This window comes from Peromyscus eremicus, chromosome 7, assembly GCF_949786415.1.
Source record: "Peromyscus eremicus chromosome 7, PerEre_H2_v1, whole genome shotgun sequence".
Taxonomy (NCBI): domain Eukaryota; kingdom Metazoa; phylum Chordata; class Mammalia; order Rodentia; family Cricetidae; genus Peromyscus; species Peromyscus eremicus.
This window is the reverse complement of record NC_081422.1, coordinates 49,391,183-49,403,590: the sequence shown is the minus strand read 5'-3', so window position 1 is coordinate 49,403,590 and position 12,408 is coordinate 49,391,183. Positions and strand designations below refer to the sequence as shown.

The 12,408-nt window shown below is 49.8% G+C and overlaps 1 protein-coding gene across 1 annotated transcript; it reads left to right on the top strand.

The window, feature by feature from the left end:
- Positions 1-57: 57 nt before the first annotated feature.
- Positions 58-12,199, top strand: Chrna3 (cholinergic receptor nicotinic alpha 3 subunit). Its single transcript, XM_059266918.1, has 6 exons — positions 58-124; positions 2,380-2,519; positions 2,625-2,669; positions 4,560-4,669; positions 8,642-9,653; positions 12,071-12,199. Exons 1-6 carry the CDS (start codon positions 58-60, stop codon positions 12,197-12,199), a joined length of 1,503 nt encoding a protein of 500 aa, XP_059122901.1.
- The last annotated feature ends 209 nt before the right edge of the window (positions 12,200-12,408 follow it).

The window sequence follows — 12,408 nt, the reverse complement described above, 5'->3', positions numbered from 1 at the left end:
TGGGCGTCGGCGGTCAGCACCCGAGTGGATCCCGCCCTGTCCACGCGGTCTCCAGACATGAACGCCGCGCCGCTCCGGTCGCCGCTGTCGATGCTGCTGCTGCCGCTGCTGCTGCTACTGCCAGGTACGCGCGGGGAGCGGTCGGGTCCGGAGGCCGGGCGGGCGGCGGGCGGCGGCCGGGGGGTCGCCTCTGCGAGGCTGCAGCCCTGGCCTTGGCTTTCCACCAGGCTTCGGCCACCAGCCCCATAGAAGTCTGGGCGCCCACCCGCCCTGGATCTCAGCGTGGTCCCACGGTTCTGACAGTGCGCGCGCATCCCAGTCCCTACCTCGCTGAGCCCCTTGGGCGCTCCTTTGTTCCCAAGCCTCTCAGTTAGCGGAGGCTCGTGGGGAGCTCAGAGCGGGCCCTCTGGGTCTGTGCAGGAGTTAGAGGTTCGAGTCCCGGTCCCGAACGTCGCCCTGCTGCAGGGACCCGCAGCCCCGCTTCCAGTATCTGCCTTCTGCCCACTGTTTGGTTTTGTGGACTGTGTGGGAAGCCCTGTGGTTAAAGAAGGCTGAAGACTTGTCCAAAGCCACCTGGAGTACCGAGTGGTTTGGAGCTGGGGTTGGACCAAGCCTCTGGTCCTGGTCCTCTGGTCTCTGCACAATGACCGCGTTGCCTGGAGACCTTCGACGTGATTGCTCCTCCCAGGCCATCGCGGAGACGTTAGAGGAGTCTGTTAGGAGGAAGCCCTTCCAGAGACCCGAGATGGCTGGTGGATGAGGTAGAAGCGCAGCTACGATGTCCCCCGAAGGCGGGCAGAGCCTGCCGTTCACTGGGGGTTGGGGGTGGCTTGCATCATTACAGTCTGCACTCTGGCGAGGGGCCCCCGAAATCACGGCCTGAAGAAGTTGGGTTACCACTTCCCCCAAAAGACTGTCCCGCGACTGACCCCAGTACTGTAAGTAGGAAGCAGCCAACGCTTAAGCCAAGATGTCTCGCTTAGCTGGGGTGGGCTTGTGAACAAAGAGGGTGCCCAGGGGCCTCCGAGGTAAGGAGTTGGGGTCAAGGCGCCACTGGCAGAAACCCGTGGGCACCTTGGCTCCTAAGACGTCCATATCCAAAGCCCTGCAGACTGTGGGAGGATGGAGGAAGGGGCTGCAGTCTCCCACATAGTGGGAAACAGGTCTCCTAACCTGAGGGAACTCTGGATGTCCCCGCCCCCGCCCCGGGATTGGGTGAGTCATCTTTCCACCTGGGCAGCCGGGGTACCTTCCTTGGAGTAACAATAAAGGTCTGAGCCTCTAGTAGTTCTTTCATTATTATTATTATTATTATTATTATTATTATTATTATTAAAAGCAAAGTTGGGTGGCTTATGTAAAGAAAGGTTATATATCTGGTTCAGCTGGTAAAGACACTCACCACCCAGCCTGACGACCTGAGTTTTATTCCCAGGACCCTCATGGTAGAAGGAGAGAACTGAGTTTTGAAGGCTAAGTTTTGAATGCCACACACATGCCACGGTCTGCACCCCTTTGAAAAATATTTAAAGAAGAAAAAAATGTAGTCTTTGCTTAAATTGAAGAGAGAGAAGGAGAGAGGGAGAGAGGAAGCTAAGAATATGGTAATAACACACCCAGAAGTATGGATGCCTGAAGAGCAAGCATCCCATCAAGCTAACAGTTCCTGAGAGCCTGCCACAGGCCACGGAACAAAGCACTTCACTCTCATTTTTGAGGTGCATTAATGCATACTCTATTGGGATTAATCCACGGAGTCTATTTAATGATCAAAGGAATTTATTGGGGGGTAAACACAACCACAGCAGTTTTATTGTAGGGTCCGGGAAAGCTGAGCTATGTCCCATGCTGAATGGCTTGGTCCAAGACCTCAGCATCCAAAACCACGAGGTAGCCAAGAGGAGGAGGTGTAGGTGCATCCCAGGTCTTAAGGGTCCCTGGTGGCCACGCCCCAGGGGCGGGTACCTCAAGGTCATAGGCAGCTGTAACAGCTGCCTCACTAGGGGTGATGCTTTAGGGCATGGCTCAAACAGCTACCCGCTACAATATTCTTTATTTTGATAGATTAAAAACAAACAAAGGTTCAGAGAGTTTAAGCTACTAGCCAAAGCTTGCACGGCTTCCCACGTTTTGCTGGGATATATCCCAGATGTACCAGCTTCCGAACTCAGGCTTCTAAACCACTGAATGTGAGTGACCTGGTAGAATTCTTGTCCTTCCTGAGCCCCGGGTTTCCAGCTTCTAACAAAGGGAGCGTTATTAGCCTGGAAGCCTGGGTTTGCAGAGTGCGCTGGCAGATGGACATCTGGAGACGGGATGTCCTCGTGGAGAGAGGTAAGCGACCATTTCCCCAGGAACTGACAGGAATGCCTCCCTCAGCGGCCAGTGCCTCAGAAGCTGAACACCGCCTGTTCCAGTACCTGTTCGAAGATTACAACGAGATCATCCGGCCTGTGGCCAACGTGTCCCACCCAGTCACCATCCAGTTCGAGGTGTCCATGTCTCAGCTGGTGAAGGTGGTAAGTGCTGGAGCCACCAGGTGTGGCCATGGGGTTCTAGGGGAGCCTGTCTGGAGTCAGCCTTATTTTTATCCTTCACCTGTCAACTTCGATCTCACTTTCTAGGATGAGGTAAACCAGATCATGGAAACCAACCTGTGGCTGAAGCAGGTACGTGCGCAGGCTCTGTGTGCTGCTGCCCCCTGGTGGTAATCTCTTTCTCTGCTGCCGGGAAACAAAAGGGGCTGCAGACTGGATGCTACTCCTGAGGACTCCCAGTCAGGGTCACCTCTCTGCTCTTCAGGACTGATTCCTCGTGTTACAGATAGGCAAGCTACAGCCTGGAGAGAGAATTCTCTCCATATCCCCACTATGAAATTGGACAGGCTGGGTGTGGTGGCTCACATCGTTGATCCCAGCACTCAGAAGGCAGAGGCATGGGGATTTCTGTGAGTTCAAAGCCAGCCTGGTCTACATAGAAAGTTCCAGGATAGCCAGGACTATGTCGAGGGGCTCCTGTCTCAAAAGAACAAACAAAAAACAACCAAACAAAGCCAGCTTGGTCTACAAAGTGAGTTCAAGGCCAGTCAGGACCACACAGAGAGGCCCTGACTCAAAACCCTGCCCCACACTGGAACCCCAACCTCTAATTCTGGTGGCACTTGCGATCTCATCCTCCCTTTCTCTTGCAAAGCCAGAAGTGGGTTCTGTTGCATTGTGGGTAGGGTGGGAGTAGAGACACTGGTGTTCTTCGGATGAGGCAATGAGATTGGTTCCCACAAGTCCTCCTCAGGGAGGCTCTGATCAGATCTGTAGGGGGACAGCATGGCCCTCCAGCCTAATGGTGACCCATCTTCTGGCTCAGCCAGCCTCAAACTCAGCTCCTACGGCCTTTGTTTCAAGAGGCTGGCAAGCCAAGCTAAGTGCTCCCTCTCTGTGCTCCCACATGTTCCCTCTGTGGCCATGGTCCCACCCTGCTTCCTTCTGGAGCTCTGCACTCAGCACTTTTAGGGTCCTATGGGATCATGGCTCCATTCCAAATGAAACTTTTTAGTTAGAAAACACTATTTTATTTTTTGAGATGGGGGGCAGGTGTCTCATGTATCTCAGGCCAGCCTGAAGCTCACTGTGTGGTTGGGGATGACCTTGAACTTGTGATCCTTCTACCTTTATCTCCCTAGTGATTGGATTACAGGTATATGCCCCCATGCCTGGTTTATGTGGTGGTTAGGACTGAGCCCAGGGAATTGTGTTTACTAAGTAAGCATTCTACCAAGTGAGCTCCATCTCTAGCCCCACATATTTGGTGTGTATGTGCATGTGTAAAGGTGCATGTGTGGGGCTGTGCATGCATGTGTGCATGAATTTGGAGGACAGAGGTTGATAAAGAATGTCTTCCCTGATCAGTCATCATATCATTTATTGAAGCGAGGTGTCTGGCTTAATGATTCTGCTGATCTAGGGAGCCAGGATACCCTGGGGATTCCTTCTTTGCCTCCCTGGGATTATGAAACGGGAAGATTGTGTAGGTGCTGGGGATCCAAACTCCAGTCCTCACACTTACACAACCAATACTTTATTCATGGAGCAACCCCCACTTTTCCCATTTGTAGCCCAGGATGGCCTTGAACTCCCTATATAACTTAAACTGGCCTTGAACTCACAACCCTCTTGCCTCAGCCTCCTGCCCCTACCCCTGGCCTGGAGAGTGAGCTCAAGGTATGTAAAGAATAAGAGTTTAATGTAGAAGTCCAGAAGGCTGAGCCCTGGCTAATGTGATCAGAGAATGCACTGATTAGCAGCTCCTGATTGGTTGACAAAGGTTGAGCTCCCTAGTCCTGAGGGCTACCTTCCCAGGGCAGGGGCAACCTGCAGACTTAGCCCATGCTGCCTGCCCTGCTGCCCCCAAGTTGCTCCCTGGGGCCCACATAGTTTGCAGCAGAGAAATGGCTCAGTGACCCAAAGCGGGTGGCCGGCCTGTCCCTATAATGACCGTGATGCAGTGTGAGGAGAAAGAAAACCTGGCTGGCCCTTCCACTGTCTCCTACCTCCTTCCACCAGATCTGGAATGACTACAAGCTGAAATGGAAACCCTCCGACTACCAAGGGGTGGAGTTCATGCGTGTCCCCGCAGAGAAGATCTGGAAACCAGACATCGTGCTTTATAACAAGTAAGGAGCTGGCTGTTCCACACTCTTTGGTCTGGCGGACTGTGCTCTGGGTCCTCCAGCCGCTCACCGGCCTTCTGTGGCCCTTTCTAAGAGGGATCTGTTTGCTTGCTCACTCTGCAGGCTCTGGATATGAGTTATGTACTGGATACCGTAGTTTGTCAGTGAACCACAGAGTGGCGGGATGCTGAGTGACTCCTAAGAGAGTGACGTGTGGCCGGAGGAGGGGAAAGGTCACCAGGGAAAGCTGCTGGGAGGAAATGTCATTGAAGTGGGCTTTGAAGGTCACATGGGATCTGGAACAGGGTAAATGCATCAGGGAAGGTCCAGGGGTGCAGGAGGGTATGTCATGGAGAGCGGAAGTGACCTCATTAGCTGCACTGTGGGGTAGAAGGCTGGAGGATCAGGGAGGGGCCCCAGTGTATGGTGGTGGGATCTGGGATGGCAGGGGAGGGTCTTGCATGTGGCACCAGTTACTAGCTCTGTGGCAGGGCTGGGACGATGGCTGTAACGACCTCTTTGAGGGAGAATACTCTTGGGAGACGAGCAGGGCTGGGCCAGACTCAGAGACTGTCCCAGGTTCCTAAGTTAGAGACCAGCATAGCCAGAGGAGCCGTTATACACATAGCTGCCCCGGGGTCAACTATTTTCTCTCTTGCTCTGCAGTGTCTTTCCTAATGTTAGTATGTATAATTGTCTTCTTCATACGTGCCTTGCTCTTTAGCACGGCTACCCGAGGATTTTTACCTGTCTCAATGCATCCCATTTCCTGCCATGGGCAACTTTTTCTGCGTGGTTCTGAAGGACAGTTGGGTGTGTGTGTTGAGAGTTCTGAGATCCCTATAAAACTGCCCAGCCTTCACTCATTTCTCTGCAACCCTGTGTATGTTCTCACTGTAAAGTTTTACTGGTTTCTTTTTTTTACGTTTATTTGTGTGGGAGTAGAGGAAGGTAAAGAGGGAGTGAGGGGAGGGGAGAGGAAGAGAGACAGAGAGAGAGAGAGAGAGAGAGAGAGAGAGAGAGAGAGAGAGAGAGCATATGTGGAGGTCAGAAGAAATTGCAAGAGCCAGTTCCTGGTTCCACCATGTAGGTTCAGGGGTCTGAGAATAGAACTCAGGTCACCAGACTTGATGACATCTTTACCAGCTGAACCACTTTACCAGCCCTCTGCCATGTTTTTAAATTTTCAAATACCAATTGAAACCTCGCTGAGGATTCAATATCAAATCAGGTCTTTGTTATTTTTTGAGACAGGGTCTCACTGTATATCCCTGGCTGGCTTCAAACTCATGATTCTCTGGCCTTGCTATCCCAAGTGCTAGGATTCTAGGATATGTATCACCATATCTTCTGTGTATGATCCTTTTCTTGATGGGCAGCTATTTTTTCTATGCTTCTGACCCTAGGGCTAACTCTTAAGGCCTGGGGACCCCATTTTCTCCTCCCTAGGTTACCTCCATTCAGCAGCTACCCCAGCTGGCCTGCAGGTCTCATGACTCTCTGGCCCTATGCTCTCAAATGCAGACGTGGGCACTGAAACTGTCACTGAATGTGTGGACAGTGGCTGTTCTATTTTTCTGAAGGAATCTATAGCTTTCACGAGTTTCTGATGTTGTGATTTTTCCCGACCCTTGCCCCATTTCCACACATAATCTTCTCTTGTATGTAAGGACCTTTGCTGATCCGTTCCGCTCACATCTTCACTGTCAACCTTATCGTCACTCTGGGTTTGATTGAGCAATCCTGGGTAAGCTCTGGGTTTGATTGAGAGAGCCTGCCTCAGTGAATAAGGATCAAAGAACAATCAGAGATAATTCCTGACATTGCTTTCTGGCCAACTTGCTCTGGAGAGCTCCTGTCTCTGCCTTCCAAGGCTGCCACATCTACCTGGCACTTACATGGGTTCTGGGGAATCCAAACTCTGGTCCTCACGATTGTGTGGCGAGTCCTTCAATCACTGGGCTGTCTTCCCAGCTACCATCCCCACAAGTTTCTACTGGAAACCCGTAGGGAAAGCCAGCCCGCTGAAACAGACATGGGCAGGGGCTCAGGCATTGGCTTGTCACATGCAACAGCTGTCCTGCTCGGTGGAAACAGTGTGGGTGGGAAGGACAGACCAGCAGTGGTGCTGCACCAGAGCACTCCTGGCCTTCCAATAGCAATACCAGGTCATCCCTCAGTGTTTAGAATTTTGACTCTTTCAGATTTTCACAGGGCAACCAAAGGGGCATGGAAACCGTGAATGCCCCCCCCCCCACTACTGCAAGCTAAGAGACCCAAGTGTAGGAGAAAGTTATTGTAAGGTGTGTTACTTTTGTTTATGTTGCATTTGTTTAACTCTGTGAAGCTGTGTTACTGTGCCTGTCTAAAACACCTGATGGTCTAATACAGAGCTGGACAGCCAATAGTGAGGCAGGAGAAAGGATAGGTGGGGCTGGCAGGCAGAGAGGATAAATAGAAGGAGAAATCTGGGAGAAAGAAGGAGGAGCTAGCAGCCAGAGGAGGAGCCAGAGAAGCAGAGGACATCAGGGATCAGCTACCCAGCTACACAATCAGCAAGCCACAGAGTAAGAGCAAGATTTATGGAAGTAAGAGAATGGGAAAAGCCCAGAGGCAAAAGATAGATGGGATAATTTAAAGTTAAGGAAAGCTGGCTAGCAACTAAGCCAAGCTAAGGCCAGGCAGTCATAATTAAGAATAAGCCTCTCTGTGTGATTTATTTGGGAGCTGGGTTGCAGGCCCCCCCCCCAAAAAAAAGAGTATAATACTGACAACACCCAAGGGGCTGGCTCCAGATGTCGAGAGTCTTCAATGAGCCAGGCATGGTGCACATCTGTAATCCCAGCAGTCAGGAGGCTAAGGGAGAAGGATAGTGGGTTTGAGTCTTGCGTGTGCTACAGTAAGTAGCATGTCCTTATCTACAAAGGAAGACGTCCCTCAGTGAGAACCAAGTGGCCTTGCTGTCAGATGGCTTCTGCTGGCCACAGAGATGGAATGCTGAATGCAAGTCCTACAGGGAACTGAGAGTGTCATCGGTGCTGCTAAGACCCAAGTTTATAAACACTAGCAGGATGCGTCTCAGAAAACGGAGTTATCTGTACAGAAAGAAAGCTGGGTGCACACGGCTAAGAGAGCAGAAACATGGGAGTAACCGAGACAGGGAAGTGAAGAGGCGAGTTTGCTGAGTTCCCTCTGAAAGTGTGTTCAGTGAAGTCAGGAAACACGGTTTTTTAATTGGAGAACAGTGTTAGGAGGGGGGGCTGTCGGTGGTAGAACTGGAGAGGGGCAGAGGTAGAACTGGAGGGAGCAGAGGTAGAACTGGAGGAGGGGGTAGTGGTAGACTGGGACCTGAGGGGAGGGGATGAGCTTCCTTACAAGGGTGTGTTTCACAGCATCTGCACGTGGCTGACCCATGAAGCCATGTCTGGTCTGCTGTGGGCCTTCACAGATGTATCAGGCACCCAGTGGAGACTGAATAAAGGGATGCTAACAAGGTCTTGCCTGCTAACATCCCCAAAGGCTGCTGAAACACCCACCTCCAGGACAACGTTCATCTCGTTATCGTAAATTCAGAGCAGCAGTGGGGCCCATTTTTGGCACTTAGGAGTCTCCATAAACATCAACCTGGGAATTGTACACTGTAGAATGTACTGGATATGACCAGCATGGCAGTGTGTGATGGGGAGGTTCCAGAGGTGGTGAGAATGTACTGGGAGAAGCTGGAAACCATGTGTCAGGAGAGGTGGGAGGGTGGATAACCAGTGTGGCAGAGCATGAGCTGGGGAGGCCTAGGCCTCAGTGTCTCCACTGGAGAATGGAGCAGTTGGCCCAGCGACCTCTTAGGATCCTTTGACCTCCCATATCCCACTGTTTTACAAATCATCACTTGTTACTGTCCTGGTGGCCACGTGGGAAGCCTGGCTGGGTGGCCATATGGTGGTGATCATGAGTTGTGTGCCCCACGTGTCTTCACAGCGCTGATGGGGATTTCCAGGTGGATGACAAGACCAAAGCTCTACTCAAGTACACAGGAGAAGTGACTTGGATCCCTCCAGCCATCTTTAAGAGCTCATGCAAAATTGATGTGACTTACTTCCCATTCGACTACCAAAATTGCACCATGAAGTTTGGCTCCTGGTCCTATGACAAGGCAAAGATCGACCTGGTCCTCATTGGCTCCTCCATGAACCTCAAGGACTACTGGGAAAGTGGCGAGTGGGCCATCATCAAAGCCCCGGGCTACAAACATGAGATCAAATACAACTGCTGTGAGGAGATCTACCAAGACATCACGTACTCGCTGTACATCCGCCGGCTGCCACTGTTCTACACCATCAACCTCATCATCCCCTGCCTGCTCATCTCCTTCCTCACAGTGCTCGTCTTCTACCTGCCCTCTGACTGTGGAGAGAAGGTGACGCTCTGCATCTCCGTGCTCCTCTCTCTGACTGTCTTTCTCCTAGTGATCACTGAGACCATCCCCTCCACTTCGTTGGTCATCCCCCTGATCGGGGAGTACCTCCTCTTCACCATGATCTTCGTCACCTTGTCCATCGTCATCACAGTCTTCGTGCTCAATGTGCACTACAGAACTCCAACCACACACACGATGCCCACGTGGGTCAAGGCTGTATTCCTGAACCTGCTCCCCAGGGTCATGTTTATGACGAGGCCGACCAGCAGCGAGGGAGATGCTCAGAAGCCAAGGACCTTCTACAGTGCTGAACTCTCAAACCTGAACTGCTTCAACCGTGCGGACTCCAAAAGCTGCAAGGAAGGCTACCCGTGCCAAGATGGGACATGCGGCTACTGCCACCACCGCAGGGTAAAAATCTCGAATTTCAGTGCTAATCTCACGAGAAGCTCAAGTTCCGAGTCTGTTGATGCTGTGTTGTCCCTCTCCGCTCTGTCCCCGGAAATCAAAGAAGCCATCCAAAGTGTGAAGTATATTGCTGAAAATATGAAAGCTCAGAATGTAGCCAAAGAGGTAAATACGTGGCTTTTATTATGGCTTCTTTGTGTGGTGATGCATAGGACAGAGTTAGGAAATTCAACTCTTGGGGGCTGGAGAGATGGCCTAGCAGGTAAGAGCACTTGCAGCTCTTGGGGAGGATACAAACTTGGTTCCTAGCTCCCATATCAGATGGCTCACAATGCCCATAACTCTAACTCCAGGGAATCCAGCACCCTCCGTTGGCCTCCGCTAATAACCACACACACACACACACACACACACACACACACACACACACACACACAATCATTTAAAATTTAATTTATTCTTCTCAGATATGAGAAATTTTTTCAAAAAGAAATTAGCCTCTTGAGTCAACAGCTTGTTCAGGCCAGTTAGATGTCCTTGGATATCTTAGTTACCTCACTTGTAGTCCAGGCCATCCTTGAACTCACAATTGTACTGTCTCAGCTCCTCCCTGGAATCCTGGGATTCCAGGCCTGGGCGTCATTGAATCCAGTCTCAGATTTATACAGGGAGAAGGGCACTTCTTAAGTCAACATTAATATTAAAAGTATCATTCATTAAGGAGTCGCAGAAGCAACCCCTGAGGTTGCACTATTTTTATTCCCATTTTTCAGATGAGGACATTGAGACCGAGGGAGATGAAATTTACTCATTTCTTTTTAGATTATTATTTTTTTTAATGTACAATGGTGTTTTGCTTGCATGTATGTCTGTGTGAGGGTATTAGATCTCCTGGAACTGTAGTTACAGACAGTTGTGAGCTGCCATGTGGGTGCCGAGAATTGAACCCGGGTCCTCTGGAAGAGCAGCCAGTGCTCTTAATTGCTGAGTTATCTCTCCAGCCCCTTACCCAGATTCTTATACCTATAGAAAGGAGCAGAGCTGGACAAAAAAAAAAACAAAGTTTATCTCCACCCATTTTCTCCCCGATGCCTCGCAGAGCCTTGGGAGTGGTGTTGTGGTGGGTGATGCACAGGCTGTGGACTTGAAGTGCATACAGACAAGTCTTGGGTATTCCAATACAGTACCATGTCAAACAGGGCATTATGATTCTAACTTTGCCATGACTGTGACTTTCATGGTGTCACTGAAAGGACACATTTACCCAAGCTCATAATGGTGAAATAAGGACCACATCTCCCAGCCCCATTTCGGTGTGTTTAATTGAATTATAAAATTACACGCTGCTTCTTGATGTGATTATTGCTCCAAGATCAGTTGACTCATGGGTGCTCTCTCAACTCAATTGTGGTTTCTTTGCTTTCTGAATTGTCTGCGAGTTTAATTACCATAGATTCTCCTTCCTGTTTCAAGCCTAAATTGAAGCTCATTATCTATAATTATGCTTGCTCTTTCCTCCCATCCTTTACGATATTGCCAGCCATTATGTCTGTGGTTTAGCCTGCTTGGCCTTACAGATGACGATGACATTTGGTCAGGTGGGCATTTTGAAGGGGCGTGGTGAGAGAGGAAAATGTCAGGCTCACTTTATTTCACTTTGGAACAGACGTTAAACAGAAATTAGTATCCAAAACTAGAAATGAGCAAGTACTTTGAAACAATGTCAAATGATGTTGGATCGTAGTCTCCATTCTAACAAAGGCTCCGGACCCTCCTGTAGAGGCATGCAAGCTTTAATATTAGAATTCAATTTAGAAAAAACATAGGAGATACACACACACACACACACACACACACTTCTGAGTGGTGGTAAATACCTATAATCACAGCCCTCAGGAGGCCGTGAAGGATGATCAATAATTTGAGGCTAACCTAAACTGTTTAGACATGAAGACCAGACCTTGCCTCAAAAGGAAAAAAAAATTCCATTTGAACTAACGTGACCCATATTTTACACCTGTTTCCCCACGACATGAAATCTGAGGTTGGTCGCTGTCTCAGTACTGCTGTGGCCATCTGCCTGATAAGAAGCAACTTGAGGGTGTTTATTTGGGCTTACCAACCACTCCAGGGAAAATGGTCCATCGTGTAGAGAAGGCATGGTGCCAGGAGCGTGAGGCAGCTGGTCACCCTGCATCCACAGTCAGAAAGCAGAGAGATGAACGCCACAGGTCAATTTGATTCTGTCTAGGACCCTAGCACATGGAGTGATGCCGCCCACAGTTGAGCTGGGCCTTTCCACCTTCATCAATCTAGATCATCCCTCATAGTCACCTCCAGAGGCTAGCCTAATCTCGATAACCCTTCATGAGCATGCTCAGTGGCTTGTCTCCTAGGGGATTCTGGATCCTGTTAGGTTGACAATCATTTTTAGCCATCACCATAGATTTCCTCGGATCACATCAGTAAGAAAAGATTCCCTGTCTACAAAATAAAATGGCTTCTCTACCATAACATGACTTAATACTGAAAATTGACCTTTCCTTCACGTTGTTTTCTTTCATCGTTTTTTTGTTTTTCAGATTCAAGATGATTGGAAGTATGTTGCCATGGTGATTGACCGAATCTTCCTCTGGGTTTTCATCCTGGTGTGCATTTTAGGGACGGCAGGATTATTTCTACAGCCCTTGATGGCCAGAGATGACACATAAATTGTGAACTCTGTTCAGCGAGGCTCCCCCTTACTGATGTGGGGGCACCTTCTCAATAGCACCACAGTATCCAGTCACCAGCTTTAAGTTTGCTATTTCAAGGGTTAGTTATTTTCAACTCATCTTGATTTTTGGCCAAAAAAAAAAAATGTAGAAAAAAAATGACTAGTTATTTACTATGGATAAATGAACCTTTAACTAGCCTTGCT

What these genes read in the sequence shown, in the direction of transcription:
- Chrna3 (XM_059266918.1), top strand. Translation starts at nt 58, where the DNA reads ATGAACGCCGCGCCGCTCCGGTCGCCGCTGTCGATGCTGCTGCTGCCG. An exon ending in GCTGCTGCTGCTACTGCCAG is followed by an intron (nt 125 to 2,379) that starts GTACGCGCGGGG and finishes TGCCTCCCTCAG; the next exon opens with CGGCCAGTGCCTCAGAAGCT. An exon ending in CTCAGAATGTAGCCAAAGAG is followed by an intron (nt 9,654 to 12,070) that starts GTAAATACGTGG and finishes TTTGTTTTTCAG; the next exon opens with ATTCAAGATGATTGGAAGTA.